Consider the following 24,435-nt stretch of genomic DNA (forward strand, 5'->3'; position numbering starts at 1 on the left):
ATACAGTTTTTGTAGACAATTAAGTGTTGAAAATTATGAGACAATTTGACCCACTTAAATGCTTTCTTTCTCTAACCACTAGCTTACATTCATCATTCCACCATGGAACTGCTCTCCTCCTAACTTTCCCTGATGTCTTTGGAATAGCCTCCTCAGCAGCGCTTAGAATACTTTGACTGATTTCTTGATTCACACTTTCAAGACACAAATGATTTTGAACTTGTAAAAAGCTTCCTCTCACACAACCTACTAAACTTCCCCCAATTCGCCATCCCAAACATCCACTTCCCTCCCAATGTTTCAGGTACCTGTATTTGACCAATCCCTATTTTACTCACTACCAGATAATGACCACTACCAAATGACTTATTGTTTACTTGCCATTCACATAATGGGGCCAAAGAACTAGAAACAAAAGTTAAGTCTAATATGGATTCCCTACCAGAGCTAATATCAATTTGTGTCTTCTTCCCATCATTTAAACATACAAGATTTTTATTGCCCAAAAATTCCTCTAACACTTCCCCATTGTAATCTGTTTTCTCACTCTCCCATAACAAATGGTGTGCATTAAAATCCCCACACCATATAATATTTCCTGTCATGTCCATTTCCTCTAGCTTATTTAACTAACTTTTTACAAGGATTATAAAAATTAAAAGCCATAATCACTTTCCCTCCTATCCAAACATTAATTACTACATACTCCAAATCTCCTTCCCTGTGACCCATCTTGTAAGGAATACCTTCCTTAACTGACGTAAGAAACCCACCACCATTTCCTTCTTCCCTACCATATCTAACAGCAATATACTCATACACTCTAAAATCCAAAAAAAGGCTTCAACCATGTTTCCTGGATACAAATTATGTCAGGTTTTCCTGTCTGATCGTATATAAACTATTTAAAATCTTGACCATTTAACAAGAGACTCCTGGCATTCCACTGTAAGAGTAATATGGTTATAAGAACTAACTACCACATTATCCCTCCTGACTCGCCTGACTACTTAGTTCACCTCTTATATCCTCCCACCTGATATTCTTCATGTCCAAAGTATGACATGCTGCCTTCACAATAATCTGGATCCTCTCCGTCTTGGACTTCACATCTGAGGTTGCATTAATTACTCCCACAATTAATGTCACCATCTTCTTCTTCTCTTCTTCTATTTTCCTTTCAATCATTTCCATAACCTTCTCCCTTAGTTGTTTCTCCTCTACCCTGTGTTTCCCAATATGTCTCTCTTCCTCCACCATTTTACATGCCTCTGCATATGTCACTCTCTGCAGTACCCTTGTTTTTTGAATAACTGTCTGCTAGCTGACTGGCTTGGCGGAGGAGGTAAGTGACGGAAGTGACGGACAAGGTAAGCGACTCATGTTGTAACTGACGTCATACGCCGGAGATTTTGGCGGAAAATTAAAGCGAATGGTAGTTTGGGATTTGAACAAATTCCTTTAAGCTTCAGTATTACCAAATACACTTATCAGTTGTCTTATAATTAGTGATGGCCAAATGAAGCTTTCTGAAGCATTGAAGCTTGTATTGAAAAACGGTTCATTACTCGAAGCCTTTTAACAGTCCTCTCTGGTGACATTTGGTGGCCAAAAATATGAAGAGCAGCTTGAATCCACAAAATAAAACCAACTGCTTCATTATGATTGCTCACTCTACAGAGTGGAATTCTGTCTGATATTGGGCCGCCGTTGTGTTGCTTTGAACGTGTATTCTTTGGTGGTTAAAAAAATGTGGTTTATTTGTTTAATAAATAATTTTGACCAGTAAACTCTCCTTGTTTAAACATGCACCATGGTTTGGTCTTTCTTTGCTTGTGACTTCTTGATGTTGGTAAATACAATAATTGAAAAATACCACATTACATATAACATACATATAATATTGTACAACACATTATGGAGTAGGCTTCTGCTGTGAGATCCTGCCTCCATGCACTTATGCAATTAACCGCTAGACGGGTATATTTATAAATAATATTATATTAGGGAAATTTTCCAAGACATATTTTTGACCTGGGGGTAGAATTGATTGTGAACTGGAAAGGGAAAATGCTTATGAACTTGCAAATTAAAAACATGATGCATTTAAAGTAGCAATTTTTCATTTTTATTTAAGAAGAGAATTTGTTCTAGTGTGCGATGGCCGAACCTGTTCCTTTTCGTGGAGATAATTTCTCCTGCCTTAAGGAAAATCCCTCACATGGCACAGAGGAGGCTGGAGTGCAGAGAAACTGGTAGAGATGCAGTTATACAGTCTACCTGGGCCCCACACACTATCAGATAAAGAGAATAAATACATTCAATTGCTGCACATTTGGCAGACTAACATTTTCAGATTAATTAAACAATAAAATATATATTTTTACAACATTACATGTAAAGAGTCAAGTGGAAGTTTTTCTAAAGTTATTTAATGATATTTATATTATGGAAGCAGATTTTTGACATTTGACATTTTACCTTTTTCCCGTTTTCAGATAAAATAAACACGCACAAAACAAAAGCAAACAGCCAGAACACAAAGCTGGAAAACCCACCCGATTGACAAAAATCAACTCAAAATTCTCCCACACAACAGAACCTCCTCTATTCCTCACTGGCTCCAAATCTCTCAGTGGAATGATCAGTGGTTCGCTATCTGTCACCATCAAAACGCTCCACAAATCCCGCGAATGATTCATTTTCTTATAAACCATTTACTCAGACACCGAAGCAGTTAGGTTCTAAATGAAGCTTCGGACGTCACTGATCACGTGACTCTGGCCAAACAAATCAAGCTTTGACACAGTGCTTCTGAAGCAGTGTGTTGATTTTTTTGACACACGCACCGGAGCTTCAGCTTCAAGCGGGCCATCACTACTTATAACTAACAACATTTGTCTAAATCATCTCCAACACCCTGGAGAACAACGAGGAGAGTTTAGAGGCTCTCCAAAATTACATTGATCAGTGCTTCGAGGATCTCGTGATGAAGAAGGCCCAGAGTGCAGCTTCCCCAGGCCAAATCTGAGACGCCGTCGTCGAAAAGACTTCACCCGGCAGATTCCCCCGGCACAACATCGCCAGCCGGCAAAGATATTGTCGACATACTGGAGTCAATCGACCAACGATTGTCCAGTTTCGATGCAAGGCTGTCCTTGGCGAAGATTCTTCACCGGGAATTTAAATCCTTGCGAGAATCCCTGGAGTTCAGCCAGCAGCAGGTGGAAACGCTCACTGCTGAAAATGCCACGCTAAGGGAGTCGGTGAAATGTCTCACAGTCAATGTTACCCAGCTAAATAGAGAAAATAAAAAAATAAAAGAAACAGTTATTGATCTACAAGCTCGTAGCATGCATGATAATCTGGTATTTTCTGGTATTCCAGAAGCCGCTGGAGAGGACGCGGAGAATACAGTAAAAAGCTTCATCAAAACCCACCTGAAGCTGCCGGAGGACACGGTGAAGAACATCATCTTCGATAGGGTACATCGCCTCGGCCCCATGCGGGCTGCGACTGGGAGACCACGTCCTATTGTGGCCAAATTCGGCCACTTCAAACAAAAGGAACATGTGAAAAGCCGCGGCAGGGAATTAAAAGGAACGGACTTCAGCGTGAACGACCAGTTCCCCAAAGAGATTCTGGAACGACGCAGGGTCCTCTTCCCAATCCGACGCGGCTTCATCCAGAAGGGCTCCCGCGCTGTCATCGCTGTGGACCGGCTGTACGTGGAGGGACAGCTCCACCGCGACCCCTACATCACTCCGTGGCTGTATTAACTTCACACCAGATAAGAATCCGCTACACCCTTTCCCTATCCACTCCCACTAACTTGCATTAACATCTGTTTAACTTACCGGTATCAAATCGCATCTTAAGTGTGATTTCATAGCAGAATTAACACCGTCACTCTCCGTCAATGGTTTGATTGGAATGTTTCCGTTTTTGTTTTTTTCCTTCTCGTTTTTTTTCTCTCTTTTTCCCCCTCTTGTTTTTATGCTGCTCACCCTTGTCCTTGGTTTCTTTCTTTATTTCTTTCACTGCTTCGATCACCTGCTTCCACACTCATCCACAAACAACATCCTTTATTTCGACACATACGCACCGCACAATCACGCACAGTCATGCGCTCAACGGCAGCACATTTACATCAGTCAGATAGCGCACACAGTCGTATAGGATACACACACTTAAGCCAAGCCTACTCATATCAGTAAATATGCACACACATAGTCAGACTCAGGGAGCATCTCGCCACACAGTTTTTCTCTCTCTCCTTCTCTTTATTTACAAACAAGTGATCTATTCTCTCCACCTGTCTAAGCGACGCATACAGCATACACCCCTAGTTATACACAGACATTATGGGTGCACTAAGGTTCGTTACATGGAATTTTTATTGAACCACTAGCAGCAGCAATTAGACAGAATTCAGTAATTAAAGGCATAAAATGCAAGAACGTGGAACATAAAATCAACCTTTATGCGGATGATGTGTTACTCTTTCTCCAAAATTCATAAACCAATATCTCTGGGGTGATTGAATTGATAAACTATTTTGCAAGAATATCAGATTACTCAATTAACTGGTCAAAATCTACAGTGCTTCCTATTAATTGCTCCTTCCATAATTCCTCTTCTACACCACTGCAATCGGGAAATATAAAATATTTAGGTATTAATGTTTCTCCCAAGCTTGCAGATCTAACTAAATTAAACCATATCCCACTTTTAAAGAAAGTAGAAGGTGATCTGGCTAGGTGGAAATGTCTACCCATATCACTTATGGGAAGGGTTGCCGCTATAAAAATGATGGTCTTACCAAAAATAAATTATTTATTCTCAATGATCCCAACTAAACTGCCACAAGATTGGTTCAGATCTCTAGATTCATGTGTGTCCAAATTCCTTTGGAAAAATAAACCCCCACGTATAAGCTTAAAAACACTACAAAAGACCAAGGATAATGGAGGATTAGAACTACCTAACTTTCAGCACTACTTCTTAGCCAACAGGCTTCAGTTTATCTCAGGATGGCTAAAACATACCCTCTTAGATGAACCTTGGCTAGATGTAGAACAAGCACTTTGCAATAATCTAGAGATTTCAGATCTACCATTTATCAGCTCAAACATCCAACGACATGAATGCTTCAAAAATGTCAACATCAGCTCTTCTCTGACAGCATGGTGGGAGTTTCTAAAATTGACGGAGTCTTCATTAATCCCATGCAAACGTACACCTATCTGGAACAACCCTGACATATTACAAAACAATAATATGATAAACTTTTCAGATTGGAGTGGTAAAGGAATCAAATATTTAGAACATATACTAGAAGGAACAGAATTTATTTCATTTGACAGACTAGTTACACAATATGGGATCAACAAGAAAAGATTTTTAGAATATCAACAAATTAAATCCATAGTAAAAAAGAAATTTAAACCAGGTCAAGTTGAACTACAAACACCACCAAGTGTGGTTCTGTCATGGTCGGACGGTCCTTCCCGGGGCAACCTGCCTGTGTGTGTGTGTGTGTGTGTGCTTCTCTCTCTCTCTCCTCCTCCTCCACCCAGCGGCTGACACACCTGCACCTAATTTGCCACCCAGCTGTCACTAATCATCCTTCGTCGTGGGCTGAGGTATTTAACTGTGTGTCCAGATGGCAGTCGACGCTGGATTGTACTTGAAGCTCGGTAGTAAAGAGTGTTTTGACTTGCAACTTAGCTTTAGCCGGCTAGCCTTCTCACCTGTTGTTTTCGCTTATTTGTAGGAGGAAGAGATACGGAGCAGGAGGTTGGAGAGAAGGAGCCCGCGGGATTAAGCTATCGGAGGAGAACACACACTTGGATTATCACTTTGGAAACTCACCTGCGCACCACTGGGAGTTTGGAGAAGATCACTGTTGGACTTTGCACTTCACTTTGTGTTTTGAGACTGTTTTTGGGCACTGTAAATAAACGCACTGTGTGCTTCGCATCCAGAGCTCCGTGACTGAGTCCGTATTTTCCTGTTACCTGTGACAGGTTCAATTTCTTACTCTTAAAACCCCCAAATTACTATCCAAAATATACAGAATGCTTTCTAAAACAGATGAATCAATATCACTTCCTATTGCAAAATGGGAAGCGGATTTATCAGTTAACTTAGACCAAAACTTCTGGTCTCAGATTTGCTTAAAAACCTTTCATCTAATTAGAAATCCCAGTCTTCAATTAATTCAATACAAAATACTACATAGAGTGCACTATACAGGTCATCGGATGTTCAAGATGGGCTTTACGTCTACCAACAACTGCTCACACTGTCAAACCAAAACACCGGACAATTATATCCATGCTCTTTAGTTCTGTCCACCAGTTCAGAAGTTTTGGCGCGAGATATGTGAAGACTTATCAAAGTGTCTGAAATGTAACATTCCAGCTTCCCCTTTAGTGTGTTTGTTGGGCAGCTTAGTTAATGTCACTTCAGAAAAGAATATAGCCCATATGGTTTTCACTGCCCTATGCATAGCCAAGAACACAGTCCTCATGAACTGGAAAAATAAAAATAATCTTAATTCTAACCAATATAGAAATTATCTATTAGATTACATTAGTCTCGATACAGCCTCTGCCACCACATCAGATCAATTGCTCTGGGCTCCTTTGAATAGCTCCATCACCTAGTGGGGGTGGGGGGTCATAGTTTGGTCCCACCTTCGCTGTTGTGATTGGTGTGGGGGTAGGGACAGGCTTAGGGCGTCGGGGGGTTCCCCGGGAGCATCTTCCTTGGTGGGCTCAACCCGGGGTAGCGGTCATGGCCTATTAGGGGCTCTGTTGGCTCTTAGGTGACGGTTTCCTCGTGGCTGCGTGCAGCGGGGCTAGGGGAGGGTCTGTACTGATGGATATGGGTTACTGACCTGGTAGCCTGGCTGCCCCTGGGTGGGTCCGGGACGGGCGTGAGGTTCTGGGGGCACTCCGTCTCTGGGCTGGGGCCCTGGCCAGGCCTCGGGGGCTTGGGTCCTGGTTGGTATGTTGCTGGGGTTGTGGGCGGGTGGGTGTATGGGGGCCTGACCCTGGCGCAGGGTGCCGCCAGTGCATCAAGCCACCTGGGGGGCTCTTCAACTGGTGGGGGAGGTTGTTACACCTTGCAGGAGCTCTCCTCTCTTCAGGAACTCTCTCTGCAGGAGGGGGAGATACAGGAGAGGTGGAGGAAGATCTCAACCTGGGTGTCTATTGTCTTGTGTAGTCTGGAAGATGAGTGGATGACGGGGTGGGAGCAGTTTTCTCTGTGGTGGGGTCAGGTGGGCTGTCCCGGGCTCTGTGGGGCCGGGCGGCGCTGCTGTTCTGGGCCCCGGTCTGGATGGGCCTGGGCCCCCTTTCCCTGGCGGGTTGCAGAGTATGGGGGTGCCTGCCTCCCTCTTCCCGCTCCACCACAATCACCCACACATGCAGGGCCTTGGGGTAAAGGTGTGTCACCAGGGTGCAGGGGCGGCATCCCCCCTCTGTCCCCTTCTGGCTTCCTGTGCCTCAATTTTATCTCACAACTTAGACATTCACATTACTCACACTCTCATAACACATACATATAGGATCTTGAGGGTGGGCACGCTACACGGACTCCAAAAGACCATCAAGGTGTACACCTCACCCCTGGCGTCGTTGCCCACCTCTCAATTTTAAATACACGTAGACACTGAGGGCTATCAGGAGGGGCTATGCGCTTACCTGCTGCTCTCTGGCAGGTAGCTCCATGTCCTCCTGGGTTTTAAATGCACCTTAGAACACACATGCATCAACACTACATATGCGCGGGCGGAGGGAGGTTTGGAGTCTTCTCACACCCCCGTTCTCTGCGACCTGCTGGAGCGGGGGGGCTAGGAGGAGGAGTTGGCCGTCCGACTGGGGTCTTCAATGTGGGGCCTCCCTGCTGCTGCGGAGTCGGGGTGGTCTGCTTCTCCCCACCACAGGGAAAAGGGTAACACCACCTGGGTCTGGGTGCAGTTTCCCCCTCCAGGGGCAAGGGTACCTAGACCCAGTTCTTAGAGTACGCTTGGGGAGTGTGACTGTGTGTACAGTGTCTCTCTCTATATCTGTCTCCACGTTGGTTGAGTGTTGAGTAATTGCATATGAAAGCATGAGGGTGGGAATGGATGTTTGTATCTGTGTGTGCCTGTATGTCTGTGTCTATATTTCAGGTTGGGTATCAGACGCCACCTCTCTGGGGACATCTCAGGCCCTCTAAGGTATGGAGGCCTATCTCCCCCCACCACTTCCCCTGCCAGTGGCGGACTCCCTCAGACATCGGTGCGTTGGTGGTTCGTTGTGTCCGGGGATGGGCGCCCAGGTACACACCGGCTCACTCCTTGGTGGCTGCTTATCGGGGCCTGGAGCCTGGGGCTCGCTTGGGCCACTTCGGGGGTGGGGTGCCCTCGGCCTCTCGGCCTGGGGCTCGGTCACTCTGGCGCAGCTGGCTGACGGCGGAGCTCACGGGCACGTCACTGCAACCCCCCCTGGCTTCTGCGCCGCGGCTGCTGAGTGACCCCTCATCTGGGACTCTCCTTAGCTCTTTCTGGGATAGTGGCGCAGCTGCCCCTCTGTTGGTCTTCCTTGGTCTCTTGTGTTCTGGGGGCCTCTGGATGTCTGGAGTCTTGATCTCCTCCATACCTGCTTCATGCCCTGGAGGATGGGGCTGTGGCTCCCCCACACCCTCTAGCAGATCATTACATGAAGGAACCTTTTAAAAACAAGCGCGTCCATGCTCACAGGTGTACACACGGGTGCTCACACACACAAACTACACCCTTTTTGGCTCCTACCTCAAAGCACACTGTGCGCTGTCAATTTTACGTGCTGCACAATAATATTTAATATTTAGTATTTACTGTTATATTCCCATATAGCATTGTGATGTTGTTTATTGTATTGCTCTCGTTTTCTTCTGCTTGTTTTCTTTTTCTTTCTCAACAGGTGATCCAGGTGATTGATATTTGTATTTTTTTGTCTGCTTATTTAGTTGGTTTTTGTTTTTTTGCCCTTTATCCCCGTCCCTCTTCTCCGCTGTTTGTTCCCCCTCTTCCTTTCTCCCTTTTCTTTTCCTCATTCAACTCTGTCCCATACCTAGCAAGTGAAAATAAAAAAATAAATAAAATAAACAATAAAAGGTGAATCAAATAGACCATTACGGCAAGACTGGGATGGTCAATTTGGTCAAGTAAATCCATTGGGCATCTTTTCTCGCCTTTAGACAATAATTCTGATGGCAAAAGAACCAAACATGACAGGCGCAAAAAAAAAAAAAAAAAAAAAAAAAAAGAATAACTGTCTGCTGCCTCAATACTTCACATCCCCAGAAAGCAACACTGTGTTCCCCTCCACAATTACGGCATGTAGGTTTTACTCCCACACCACACTTCCCATACTCATGATCCTCAGAAAAATGAGTAGCAACTAATACACGAGTAGACATGACTTAAATACAAACAGAAGAACACAGGGAGATTACAAACAGGTGGGGAACACAGCTGGGAGTAATTGACAAGATGAGACAGGGGAAGCAAAACTGATTACACTGACATCAGACATGAACTGTCAAAGTAAAACAGGAAACAAGAAACAATTCACAAGACACAGATTAGACACAGAACTAAAAGGGACACATGGAAAACACAGGCCCGATACTGACAATTCAATTCAATTTTATTTATATAGTGCGAAATTAAACCAAAAGTCGCCTCAAGGGACTTTATATAACCACAGAACCAAAACCTAGGAACAAACAAAGACATCAAGAAATCAAAGATTAACAATAAAAAATAGAAAACGCTGGGACACAGACCCAGGACTGTGACATTTCAAGTGTTATTGGCCATACTGTAATTTTGTTACCTAATTGCTTGTAATGTGTACTCGATCTTGAAAGGCGCTTCTAAATAAAATGGAATTTTATTCCATTTATTTTTTTTTTGGGCCTGCCCAGCTGCCAAAGCGTATGGTTTGCTTTTCTTTCTGAAATACTGAGACATGCTTGAGATTTGCCGATATATTTGCAGTTTAGTGGAGACACAAATCTGACCACAAAATTCTGTTCAACAGAAAGCTCTACCTTCTGAGCCAGAACCCAGCATGGAGATAGCTGTGAGCAAAATTTATGTAAAAGTAGATGTTGTACATGTACATACCTGAAATATGTCCAGTTGTGTTTGATGCTGAATACTGGGAATCTCTGATGATCTCTGTTGGCCCTCTCTGTGGAGGAGTCATGAAGAATTAAATACAGCAAAACCTTACAGCGTGAAATGCAGCCTGCTGGTCTCCTGAAGACATACACACACACACACACACACACACACACACACACACACACACACATACATACATACATACATACATACATATATATATATTAAGATGAACAGGCACATGGATCAATACATGAGCAGGGCACAGAAAGGGATGGGCAAGAATACCAGAGGCGCAAAACACCAGCTACTGGCAGACCAAGCAGTCAGCCAAGACTGCAGGACCAGACTGACCAACCTGTGCACTGCCTGGATTGATTACAAGAAGGCCTTTGACTCAATGCCCCACACCTGGATCCTGGAATGCCTAGAACTATATAAGATCAACAGGACGCTGAGAGCCTTCATCAGGAACTCAATGGGGATGTGGAGGACAACACTGGAGGCCAACCTCAAGCCCATAGCACAAGTCACCATCAAGTGCGGGATCTACCAAGGAGATGCTCTGTCCCCACTGCTGTTCTGCATAGGCCTGAACCCCCTCAGTGAGATCATTGACAAGACTGGCTATGGATACCGACTACGGAATGGAGCAGTTGTCAGCCACCTCCTGTACATGGATGACATCAAGCTGTATGCCAAGAGTGAACGAGACATTGATTCACTGATCCACACCACCAGGATATACAGCAATGACATCGGAATGTCGTTCGGGCTGGAGAAGTGTAGTTGGATGGTAACAAAGAGAGGGAAGGTAGTCAGAACGGAGGGGCAACATTGCAGACATAGAGGACAGTTACAAGTACCTGGGGATCATGCAGGCGAATGGGAACCATGAAGAGGCCGCTAGAAAAGCTGCAACCACCAAGTACCTGCAGAGGGTCAGGCAAGTCCTGAGGAGTCAGCTGAACGGTAAGAACAAGATCCGGGCTATCAACACCTACGCCCTGCCCGTGATCAGGTATCCTGCTGGGGTAATAGCCTGGCCAAAGGAGGAGATAGAAGCCACTGACATCAAGACAAGAAAGCTCCTTACCATGCATGGAGGGTTTCACGCCAAGTCCAGCACCCTGAGGCTGTACGCTAAGCAGAAGGAAGGAGGCCGGGGACTGGTGAGTGTCAGCACCACAGTCCAGGATGAGACAACGAACATCCATGAATACATCACGAAGATGGCCCCAACTGACAGCGTGCTCAGTGAATACCTCAGGCAGCAGAAACCCAAGAAAGTGGAGGAACCATCATGGAAGGACAGGCCCCTGCACGGTATGTACCACCAGCAGATAGAGGAGGTGGCTGATATCCAGAAATCTCACCAGTGGCTGGACAAAGCTGGACTGAAAGACAGCACAGAGGCACTAATCATGGCAGCACAAGAACAAGCTCTGAGTACAAGATCCATTGAGGCTGGGGTCTATCACATCAGGCAAGACCCCAGGTGCAGGCTGTGTAAAGATGCCCCTGAGACAATCCAGCACATAACAGCAGGGTGCAAGATGCTAGCAGGCAGGGCATACATGGAACGCCATAACCAAGTGGCCGGCATAGTATACAGAAACATCTGTGCCGAATATGGCCTGGAAGTGCCGAGGTCAAAATGGGAGACGCCCCCAAGGGTGGTGGAGAATGACCGAGCTAAGATCCTGTGGGACTTCCAGATACAGACGGACAAAATGGTGGTGGCTAACCAACCGGACATAATGGTGGTAGACAAACATGAGAAGACGGCCGTAGTGATCGATGTAGCGGTCCCGAATGACAGCAACATCAGAAAGAAGGAACACGAGAAGCTTGAGAAATACCAAGGGCTCAGAGAAGAGCTCGAGAAGATGTGGAGGGTGACGGTAACGGTGGTAATCGGAGCACTAGGTGCAGTGACTCCCAAGCTAGGCGAGTGGCTCCAGCAGATCCCAGGAACAACATCGGAGATCTCTGTCCAGAAGAGCGCAGTCCTAGGAACAGCTAAGATACTGCGCAGGACCCTCAAGCTCCCAGGCCTCTCTTGAAGGATTGACCGCCCACAGGTGCGAGTGGGGAATTTATATATATATATATATATATATATATATATATATATATATATATATATATACATATATTCTGTATACTATGCCGGCCACTTGATGCATCTTGCACCCTGCTGTTATGTGCTGGATTGTCTCAGGGGCACCTTTACACAGCCGGCACCTGGGGTCTTGCCTGGTGTGATGTCTTTCAGTCCAGCTTTGTCCAGCCAATGGTAGGATTTCTGGATATCAGCCAACTCCTCTATGTTGTTACCATTCAGCTGACTCCCTAGGACTTGCCTGACCCTCTGCAGGTACTTTGTGATATTTGGTTTTGTAAAAATACTGTGGCTGAAAAAAATGGCTGAAGTAAAGATTCAGTGTCCTCCATGAATTTTAATAAAAAATTTTGCAGATACTATAGAAAACCTCAGAAGTCAAAGACAGCAAGAAGAGTACCACTGAATTTAGTGTTTGCTGTATTTCAGGAATGTCACAGCAGAGCTTCCTAAACCGAGCTGGCTGCTTTTTTCACTATTTTTGTGCATTTCTACAAACACACACACACACACACACACACACATATGCTTTTCACAGAAAGAAAAGCAGGGTGTTTGCTCCTTTCTGTTATTTCTCTTTCAGCATTAAATGGTGATCATTTTGTTTCAGATGGGCTTTAATTTTTTTTCTCCCTCTCTTTGGGTCAGTTCTGGATCTGATGAAGATATTTCCAATATTAACAAGTCTCTGCAGCTTGCTCATTTTATTTATTTATTTATTTATATCTATAGCTATTATATATATCCTCTCCCTCTCTTTAGGTAGATAGAGGCAATCACACATTTTTGAGTGTGTTACTTTCTGCTATATATCATGTCAGAGTAAAATGTTTTTACGTGTTTCACTTCCTGTTTGCTGGAGTGGCTTTTCGGTTGTTTAGAAACCAAACGCTTGTTTTAAAGAGACAGTTTGAATGGGATTGACGGAATGACATGTTTGCAATTTATATCCAACAACATCAATAAGTTAAATCAAAGAATTCATGTTACTAACAGCTCACCTCTCTGCAGCAAACAGAGGCTCGTCATTAAAAGTAATGTCTCCATGTTTAGATGCGTCACTCTGTAAGGACACAGGGCTGGGTGGAGGTCCAGGTTGGTTCCTGTGAATAATGATGGAGCAGTGATGTGAGTGCTGAGCTGTGACATGGAGAAGAGTCATGGACAGTTAGAGATGGTCATCTCACCTCTGAGCTTTGGTCTGGCTCTCCATGGCTCTTTTTAAGGGAGGGACTCCCTCCTCTCTGTCCTCACACTGATCCATGCTACTGAATTAACATCAGCTCACACACACTTTCTACCTTCACCTGCAGAAGAAACAAAAATCATTCATGTGCACATCAACTAAAATCCTCCTTTCCATCGTGTGCTGTCCAAGTATCAGCTGCTTCATCTCAGTGTCAGCTGAATGCAGTCAGAAAGCAGTGTGAGGCAGAGTAAGCTGCCATCAGCTGCGCTACTTCTAATATCAGTCCACTAGATGGAGCCATGAAGCACACACGATGCATTTGTTGTGACACAGATTCACTGTGACTGGAAGTTTCACTCAGTCCAACACATGTGAACAACATTTGAAAAATTTCAGCTGACCCATGATTCAAAGAGGATCAGCAGAGTTAAAAGTGTCACAATAATTATTCCTGCTGAGTGAACTGTACACACACCGATTTACTGTTAATAAGAAGCTTCTTCCATCCAGTAATGCTCTGTGTCAGTCAATTCAGGATTAATGTGGGTAGCCAACCAGAGGATGGCAGTGGAGGCAGATTTTCACAGTAAAGTTCAATTTAATTCAATTCAATTTTATTTATATAGTGCCAATTCACAACAAAAGTTGCCTCCAGGCGCTTTATTTGTAAAGTATATCCTATAATAAAAGATAGAGAGAAAAACCCAACAATCATATGACCCCCTATGAGCAAGCACTTTGGCGACAGTGGGAAGGAAAAACTCCCTAGAGATAGTTTCTGTCTCCCGAATCCAAACTGGAAGCTGGTTCCACAGAAGAGGGGCCTGAAAACTGAAGGCTCTCCCTCCCATTCTACTTTTAAATACTCTAGGAACAACAAGTAGGCCTGCAGTGCGAGAGCGAAGTGCTCTAATAGGGTGATATGGCACTACAAGGTCATTAAAATAAGATGGGGCCTGATTATTTAAGACCTTGTATGTGAGGAGCAGGATTTTGAATTCAATTCTGGATTTAACAGGAAGCCAATGAAGGGAAGCCAAAACAGGAGAAATATGCTCTCTCTTTCTAGTCCCTGTCAGGACTCTTGCTGCAGCATTTTGGATTAACTGAAGGCTTTTCAGTGAGTTTTTTGGACATCCTGATAATAATGAATTGCAGTAGTCCAGCTGGGAGGTAATAAATGCATGAACTAGTTTTTCAGTGTCACTCTGAGACAGGATATTTCTAACTTTAGAGATGTTGCGCAAATGGAAGAAAGCAGTCTTACATATTTGTTTAATATGTGCGTTGAAGGACATGTCCTGGTCAAAAATGACTCCAAGGTTCCTCACAGCGTTACTGGAGGCCAAGGTAATGCCATCCAGAGTAAGAGTCTGGTTAGATACCATATTTCTAAGATTTTCAGGGCCGAGTAAAATAACCTCAGTTTTATCTGAATTAAGAAGCAGAAAGTTAGCAGCCATCCAGGTCTTTATGTCTTTAAGACATTCCTGCAGTTTAACTAATTGGTGTGTGTTATCTGGCTTCATGGATAGATAGAGCTGGGTGTCATCTGCATAGCAGTGAAAATGAATGCAATGTCTTTTAATGATGCTGCCTAGGGGAAGCATGTATAATGTAAACAGAATTGGTTCTAGCACTGAACCCTGTGGAACTCCATAATTAACCTCAGTGTGTGAAGAGGACTCTCCATTTACATGTACAAATTGGAGTCTATTAGATAGATATGATACAAATCACTGCAGCACAGTACCTGTAATACCTACAGCATGTTCTAATCGCTCTAATAGGATATTATGGTCAACAGTATCGAACGCTGCACTGAGGTCTAGCAGGACAAGCACAGAGATGAGTCCACTGTCAGAGGCCATAAGAAGATTATTTTTAACCTTCACTGAAGCTGTTTCTGTGCTGTGATGAACTCTGAAACCTGACTGAAACTCTTCAAATAAGCCATTCCTCTGCAGATGATCTGTTAGCTGTTTGACAACTACTCTTTCAAGGATGTTTGATATGAAAGGAAGGTTGGAGATTGGCCTATAATTAGCTAAGACTGCTGGGTCTAGAGATGGCTTTTTGAGTAAAGGTTTAACTAAAGCCACCTTGAAGGCCTGTGGTACATAGCCGATTATTAGAGATAGGTTGATCATATTTAAGATCGAAGAATTAATTAATTTCAGGACTTCTTTGAGCAGTTTTGTAGGAATGGGGTCTAAAAGACACGTTGATGGTTTGGAGGAAATAATTATTGAAGTTAACTCAAAAGATCAATTGGAGAAAAAGAGTCTAACTTAACATCAATGGTACTAAGAGTAGCTGTAGATAATATTACATCTGTGGGATGATTATTGGTAATTTTTTCTCTAATGATAAAAATTTTATTTGTGAAGAAGTTCATGAAGTCATTACTAGTTAATGTTAAAGGGATGGTTGGCTCAATAGAGCTCTGACTGCTTGTCAGCCTGGCTACAGTGCTGAAGAGAAACCTGGGGTTGTTCTTATTTTCTTCAATCAGTGATGAATAGTAAGATGTTCTGGCTTTGCAGAGGGCTTTCTTATAAAGCAACAAACTATTTCTCCAGGCTAAATGATGATCCTCTAAATTTGTGACACGCCATTTGCTCTTAAGCTTACGATTTATCCGCTTTAGGCTACACGTTTGAGAATTATACCACGGAGTCAGGTACTTCTGATTAGAGGTCTTAGTTTTCACAGGAGCTACAGTATCCAGAGTCGTACGTAGTGAGGAGGTCAAATTATTAACAAGATAATCGACCTCTGTTGGAGCAGCGTTCAGATACCTGCTCTGTTCTAAGTTGGTACAGGGCATTGAAGATGATAACAGTGGGTGGATTATATTCTTAAACTTAGTTACAGCGCTTTCAGAAAGACATCTACTGTGATAAAGTCTACTCTCCACTGCTGTGTATTTTTATTGTGAACTGCAAACTTTATTTGTTGCAGTTCACAATTCCTGCAGTGTGATGAAAATATTTTAGTTTATAATATGGTAAAACACATACATTTCAACAAATATCTCTTTGTTCTAAACTGTTTGCTTTCCTGTTTCACACTGAGATACAGACACCGACATCTGCACTTTAGCTCAAATTAAGATATTGATAACTGTTATTAAGCATTATTATCCAGAAATATAAATTATTGTAGTACAAATGATCAGGATTTTATATAACAGCTTCTTTAAAACATTTTGAAAATATGCTCATTAAGATTTTTTTTAATTTATAGTACTTCCTTCTTCGCAACATTATAAATGGACTGTTTCTTATACAGAGCTTTGTTACTCTACCTGACCTCTCAAAGCACTTCACACAACTTGTCTTTATTATATATCTATAATAAATAGTTCAGCTCCCTGGCCTCCCTCAACCCGGATACCGAACAGCTGTTGATGCATATCACCAGACAGTTTGACAGCATTACTGTGGACCAGCATTTCCTCTCCACCTCCTCCATACACTGATGGAGGCAGGAAAATGACTCTGGATTGAAATCAATCAGATCAGACTGATCTCTGTGTGTTTCCGCACTAAAACTTTCATTTGTTCACTCCAAAAATATGCCGTCTGACTGCTCAGACTGAGTCAGAGTAAGTGTATTATTGGGTGTTGCTTCTACCTGGAAGGATGCGGGACTCCACCTGAAGGTGGACAAGTGGGAGGAGGTAGATTTTTAGATGAGTTTCTGTTTTACTTTGTTAATAAAATGAACCCACTAAAATGAAGAAAGTGAAATTAGACAAGTTTAATCTGACATCACAAAATGGCATGACTTTGTGTCTTTCTACAAATTCATAATTATCAATAAAGTCTCCTGAAAATGACTCTGATTTATTATCTCAGCATAACTTGGTAAAAGAACATACTTTTAATGGGCGACATTCAAAGTGATCTAAACAGTTTCTAAGGTCTGAAGAACAGCTGTATACGTGGACGTTTCCATGCTGCTCCTGAATGCAGCACACAGCAAACTTTCCAGTCTAAGTTTCACATGACTTTTCTCAAGTGCATAACTGTGAAGTTTTTACTGCCATAAACAACTTTTAAAATTTTTTACTTTATTTAATTCAGTTCAGTTAATGTATAATTTTACACAGTAATGCAGTTTTGAAAGAGCAGATTCTCAGCTTTTGTGTTCAAGCAGTTGTGCAGAAATAACATTAAACTGTTACATTACTGTTATATACTGTGAACCCCCCAAAATGAACATAGAGAGATATAAACTTGTTTCCATGGTGCCATTAAAAAAGATCATAAAAAAGTTTTGTTTGGTTTTGTTTTTTTACAGTATTAGTAGTCCAGATCAGGCAGACATGGTTTATTTGACTATATTATAGTGAAACACTGGGTTAAAGGTGAGGAGTAAATGTGTTTTTAAATTAGATTTAATAACAGTAAGTGAAGTAGCCAGACATCAACGGCAAATCATTCCACAATTTTGGAGCTGCAGCTCTGAAGGCTCTGACCTTACATTGAGTCTTTGGAACAAGCAAAAACATCTGGACTGCTGACCTGAGAGATACAAAGGTACATGAGCTCCCACAGATAAAATAGGGCACAACCATGAACAGACTTAGAGACAAATGAAAGGATCTTAACATGGATTCAGAAACAAACAAAATTTTTGAAGGTAAGCTGACACTGAAGTAAGGCGTTCTTTGCTTGCACCAGATAAAAATTAAGCAGCAGTGTTTTGTACCAACTGTGGATGAGCAACAGACTCCTAGCTTATTCTACTTAAAAATTCACTAATCAAGACGAAACGTAACAAAAGACTGTTAATATTTCGAGGTTGCATTTGGACAGAAGAGGCTTGAACTTTGAGAGTCATGTCAACTTTTTTAGCACAGTGTTCACATGAGCATCGAGCTTTAGAGAAGGATCCATTTCCAACCAGATATTATGTCAAAGCGTGTAACAGACAGTGTGTACGTGTGTGTGTGTGTGTGGGCCACACCTTCATGTGTTCACTCCAAAAATATGCCGTCTGACTGCTCAGACTGAGTCAGAGTAAAGTTCACATGATGTGTTAGGGTGGTTACTCAAAAACAAAGTAATGTATTACACATTACTGGATGTTTTTTCTTAAAAGTAATCAGAATCAGAATCAGAATACTTTATTAATCCCTGGGGGAAATTATTTCAGTATTTCAGTATTTCCATAAAATGACATGAAACTTTTACAGCCTGTCAGTTTCAATATGAATCTGAGGTCTATGAACCAGCTGATTTTAGACATTTTTAGATCTGGGCTCAAAAGCAGAGGTGAGTCTTTTCAGTGGTGGTTACTAATATTTGGTGTGCCCTTTCACATAAGAGTTCCCTAATCTGACAATATCTTAGAAAACTACTTCTCATAGTGAACTGATTTAGTGCTGGAGGTACTAACAACTTCCCTTAACAGGAAGAAACCTCCAGCAGAACCAGGCTCAGGGAGCCATGGCCATCTGCTGAGACCAGCTGGGGTGAGAGAAGGAAGCCCAAGGTAAAACTGTCAGGCACACCAAGAGTACCTATAATACCATCAGAAGTAATAGACTTTATTACTAGACCATCATTCATCTGCAGACATGACAAAGTTCTTCACATTAGAATTAAATTAATTCAGGGACACAGACATAACTAAATGTTACCAAAACTATATTGTAAACTGCAGCAGTTTCTGTAATATCCCTATAATGTTTATGCCATGAACACAGGTGAGAAGTAGTGATCCTGAGCTGGTCCTTAAAATTAGCATTAGTTCTCCTCTGTTTTCCATCATGTTCGTGAGAAACAAAAATGTTTTTTAAGTTTGGTGTTTACAGCCAAGGAAACGTTCTTCATGGAAGTTTAAACTAGAAAAACTAGAAACTGCATGCAGCATAGTTTCAGTTTGCAGCATAGCTGATCTCTCTCAAGTATCAACAGCAAAACGTGTTATTTAACAGAGCTGCATAAAGAGTAACACACATCCATTTATTTGATTTATATGTTAATTCAGATTATGCATCAGATTTACTTTATGTCAAGTAAATGAAAAATTCTCACTTCCTGTTCTGATCTATCAGCTCCATCAGTTTCTGTGCCTCCTCCATCATCAACTGTCAGCAGAGGAATGTTTACTGAACACTTCCTCATGTCTGAGTGTGTAATAGTATGTGTGTGACTGATTACTTACCAGGTTATTAATGTTTTACTCTGTTCATCCTTTTTTAAACGCATTTGTCTGTTTTGCTGAATAAATCTGATTCCTTCTTAAATGAAAACATGAAAAGCCAGGATCAGTCTGCTTCCTGCTCTGTAGGTCTTCACCTCTGCTGACCATGACCAGACTGACTTAGACCTGATCTCCTGGACACAATAATCTGATCCTGTTAAAGTGGTTCAGATCTTTACACCTGAGAATTTCCAACTAACTTACAAGAGGCTGAGTTCCCTGCATGTTTGATATATAAGGACTCTGATATCAGATTATGAGAACTTATTTATGTTCATTTGTGATTATTTTTGCTTCTCATTGTGTCTTGTGTGGCGATGTTAACCTTTACATGAGCATACCTGCTCTAAAAGGACAATGTTTTTTACAGAATAATGAACTGACGACTGAGCACAGACTGAGGGTTTAAAGAGTCTCTGATCTTATCCATGGAATAAAATGTCTCAAAGGGACAAAACGGTGGACAACATTTCTGAATAGTTAATGTCTTTTATTTTAAGCAAATCTAAAAGGTTTAGGTTTTGCAACTTACATATTCTTTAATTATGGAGGAAAAGGTATGAATGTTTGAGGCTGTGAGACTAATCTGACTTTAACTTCATGATTCACTAAGAATACTTCATTACAACAAACAGAAGTTAAATATGTATCAGTTCATCTAACTGTGCCACTAAGGAACTATAAGATTGTTGGCATTAGCTGGCAGATGTTTGTAACCAAATCCAGGAGAACTGACTGAAAGAAGATGAAGTGAGTTCGTATGGAGACTGAAAACAGTTCAAAAGGACAAAATTCAAAGTGTTTATCAAAAAACATCTAAAGACTTGGGACCTCAAAATAGAGAGAAACACAAGAGACCAACCATTAATGATTAAAAGCTTCAAACGCTAAAAAGAGAATAATCCAAGCAAACTGATGTGGACATGACAGTGACACAAAGACATGAAAAAGCTGCCAAGTTCAAATACTTTTCTGCACATTAAGCTTATACAATAAGCTTAATGTGCTTAATGTACAATAACTTTCCTTATGCAGATATTATTATCAGGTACAGGATTTTAAACATGCTGAAAATGTTCATGTGTTTGTGAAAGATATTTTCATCTATTCTTCTCTATTTTCTTTGCATACACTGACCCTGAACTGAGCTGGAGCTTCTCTGCTTCTTTTTATTTTACCGTCACTCCAGTAAAACCCGAATATCGACTTCTTAACAAGAGACTGATTTTATCTGATTGTTTCCAGTTAAAGTAACGATCATTGTTCCATCAGGTTAATGAGCAGTGTCTAAAATTTCACACATATTCATTTAAACCATTTATCACAGTAACAAATGTTTCAGTGCAGAGATACTAACTGATAACCTGAGTGGATTCAGTTCATCAATAATCTATAATCATGTGGACTTGTCTTCAAACACAAGAGTGATCAAAGTTTGTCCTGAAATAAGAGCTGAACATCGGGTCCAAACATCACACAGCAGAAACAAACAGTCAAATTTTTAAAGGAGGAAACAAACAAACTTACAGTGTCTTCAAACACACACACCAACAACAAGCTCCACTCCACACCTGGAGACTAAACACGGACAAGTGAGTGAAGCGGGACTCCACCTGAAGCAGCACAGGTGGGAGGAGCTGAACAGAAGCAGCAGCCGAGTTGATTTAACAACATCCTACGAGTTCTTGACAAAGAGACTGATGTGAAAAGTGAAGCTTCTTTCGTGTGTCTTTTCCCTTTTTCTTTCCTCTTCCGATTTCCTCTGAAGTCCACTCAGAGGAAATGGGAACAGTCATTTTTGTTTTTACTTTCTTGCTTCATTCAACTCCTTTGAACTGCCATGAAATTTCTCACTAACCAAAAGGTTCAGGAGACACTGCTTCACTTCACAAAGCCTTCTCTGACGTCTTGTGCAGACATGATCCCAGAAAGAAATCAAATCAAATTTACTGTCATTCTGTGTCTCTACATAAATAGAAAACACTTATTTGGAGTAAACATATCACTGTTGGTATCAGTGTGAGTGTCAGCAATCAAAGGACGGTGTGTTCACACTGAGCTTTGATTTCAGTGGAGGTGGACATATTTAAATATCATCATGATATGTGAGAACTAAGTAGAAGTATTTGTGGTTAAGACCGACTTCAGGTCTATGAAGAAGGATCACTTTCATTGGGGTACATCATAATGACAACCTATCTTGCACACTGTGAATAATCCGGAGTCAGAGCATAAGACTGCCCTCCTCACCCTGATGTCCTTCAGCTGTGTAAACATAAACAAACTAAAGTTGTCACGGTCCCGTGCCTCACCGGCTGATTCCGTGTTGGGCAACATGTGTTCTTGTGCTCTCTCTCTCCCTCTTTCTCCGGTCACAGCGGTGCTCACTGTGGGCTCGGCCCCTGGCCCACACACCTGTGCTCATCATCACACCTGGCGCTGGTTACCACAATCAGAAGGGCTTTTTAAGATGGCAGACCTACACTACTCGTCGCTGGAACGTTGAGTCACCCGCGTTAGTGCTTCAGCAATCTGCCTAAGTCTGTGAGTTTCCTTGTGATCTAGTGCTAATTGGATTTTCTGTGTGTGTGCGTAGATTCCCCCCGGACCCGTCCCTGTACCCCCGAGTGAGCGAGAGGAGCGACTGGAGTGGGAAAAGAGTGGGATTGTTGGCTGAAAGAGCAGAGTCTGTTTACAAAACCGTGTCAAAAGTGACCTTAAAGTGAAACGGGGACTCAGGGGTTGGTAAGGATTGTGGTGTGTTGCATGTGCGGCTGGCAGCTTGTGAGCTGCATGCGCGGTAGATAAAATGGCTCAAAACAACACTCTCTTGACCCGCCGTGTCTCATTCACACCACAGTGGTGCCGAAACCCAGGAAGTCGCACGGCGGGCCTACAACCGATCCTGAGGAAGGAACTGGCCCAGAGGGTTCCCGAAATGGCGGCTACCCAGCGGGAGCAGGTGGCGGAGGTGCGCCGCCAACAGGAAGAGCTGTGGACGGAGAGCGAATGCCACCTGGGAAGGATGGCGGAGCTGCCGGCACTGCTGCAGGCCTGGGTGACCTCGCCGCCATCCCCACTGGGGTATCCTGATTGTGGGAAATAATCTTATTAACAACCTGATTCATGTTTTTTCCTGGATGACTACATGCTTCTATTCATCCATGACTAGCATGACCTGGATGACTGAGAAGCTCCAGTTTCTTTGTGAAGACCACTGAAGCATTTAAGCATGAAAGGGCTCTTAACTTGAGGATGAACCAGTGTGATGCTCATCTTTTTATACTTGCACTGACTTCACTCATTTTTATGCTCTGCTTTTTTGTGTTCAAGCTTTTTGTCATGGTCGTCTTGAAAGGTGCTCTATAAATAAAATGTGACTTTACTTTGACTTCATGTCCACACGTTACAGACAGATGTTTAAACTGCATCTGGAGCTACATTAATACTACCAGCCTGTCATGGAAACACACCATTTGCTCCCATTTCTCTGGTTGGATCCACAAGAAATGCCAAAGATAAAAGCTGCCATGCATCAAAGTGTCTCTGTGACAGAAACAGAAACAAAGCCACCTCTTTCCACCTTTACTTTCTCCTCTTTCCTTTACTCCTTCTTTGTCTCCTCTGTGCTCATTAATTTTTTTTTAAACTTCCTATTCTCTCCTTTCCTCTCTCCCTCTATCTCACCTCATCCTTCAATCTGGCTTCCTTTGATCAGTCCCATGTCTCCTCCTCCCTTGTCCTTCTCTCCTTCCTTAGAGTCTTCCTCGATGAGATGAGACAATTTTTCATGTTTACTGTGAACATAAAATATAAGATTTACATGTTTTTAGTAAATTATTTTATTTGACCGACACTTTTTCATCTCACATTTTTAGTACAATTTAAATAAAGTTTTAAAACAGCTTTTAATTTCCTGTTTTATTTTTAAATGTTTTATTTTGAAAATCACAGCCAGTGATGTAATGTTATTAAATGAATGTTAAATACTTGCTTTGTTATTTGTTTAGTAAAGTTCATTATCTGTATTTCTATAAAAGCACCCTTTTCTCATTTTAAAAAAATATTCTCATTTATAAAAATATTCTAATTCCTCTATTCAGTTTTATTTATACAAGCGCAAATAAAAACACGCACTGTTTTTTGTGTGAAGAAATCAAACATGAGCTGAAGAAACAGTAAAGTTCCTAAGGACAAACCGTTAAAGGAGGAAACAAAGAAAACTTACAGTTTCTTCCAACACACCAATAACAAGCTCCATTTACTTCCTTATAGTTTAGCTGCTTCCTGCAAAGAGCAGGAATTCACCTGAGTGGAGACAGATTTTCACAATAAGACTACTCTGTAACTAATGTAACTTCACACTGACGGTTTGTGACTGCTTGTCTTTGTGGTGACAGAATTTAAGTAACTTGGTGTCACTTCTTTCCTGTTTCCCTGAGCAGATTCCGCTTTGACTCATATAATCAAACTAGTAAATATCAACCATCATATTAAAGGAGTCCTCATTTTATTCTGTAAATCAACAGGAATGTGACACTGATCAAAGAAGCTCCTTTTAATGGCTGCCATTTAAAGCTATTACAGGTCATGTTAAATGCAGTATTTGTGAGACAGCTCTTGTTTTTACCAGTGTGTGTATGGCAGCAAAAACAAGAACTGGATTCACCTTAATACATTTGTTTCACTGTGTTGTGTCCTCCACTTCATGTTTTCATTCACATACAATTCCTGTGT

The 24,435-nt window shown here is 42.0% G+C and overlaps 1 protein-coding gene across 1 annotated transcript in view; it reads right to left on the reverse strand.

Annotated features, from left to right (window-relative positions):
* LOC146389478 (protein NLRC3-like) overlaps window positions 1-21,324 on the reverse strand; it is a 56,442-nt gene extending 35,118 nt beyond the window's left edge. Inside the window, exons 1-4 of the mRNA XM_084910243.1 lie at window positions 21,226-21,324; window positions 13,478-13,597; window positions 13,292-13,393; window positions 10,166-10,232 (exon numbers count right to left, since the gene is read on the reverse strand). Of these exons, the coding sequence (XP_084766369.1) occupies window positions 10,166-10,232; window positions 13,292-13,393; window positions 13,478-13,554 (246 nt within the window). The 5' untranslated portion in view covers window positions 13,555-13,597; window positions 21,226-21,324. The remainder of the gene's footprint in view (window positions 1-10,165; window positions 10,233-13,291; window positions 13,394-13,477; window positions 13,598-21,225) is intronic.
* Between the last annotated feature and the right edge of the window lie 3,111 nt (window positions 21,325-24,435).

This window comes from Perissodus microlepis, chromosome 3, assembly GCF_051167445.1.
Source record: "Perissodus microlepis isolate ML-2025 ecotype Zambia chromosome 3, ASM5116744v1, whole genome shotgun sequence".
NCBI lineage: Eukaryota > Metazoa > Chordata > Actinopteri > Cichliformes > Cichlidae > Perissodus > Perissodus microlepis.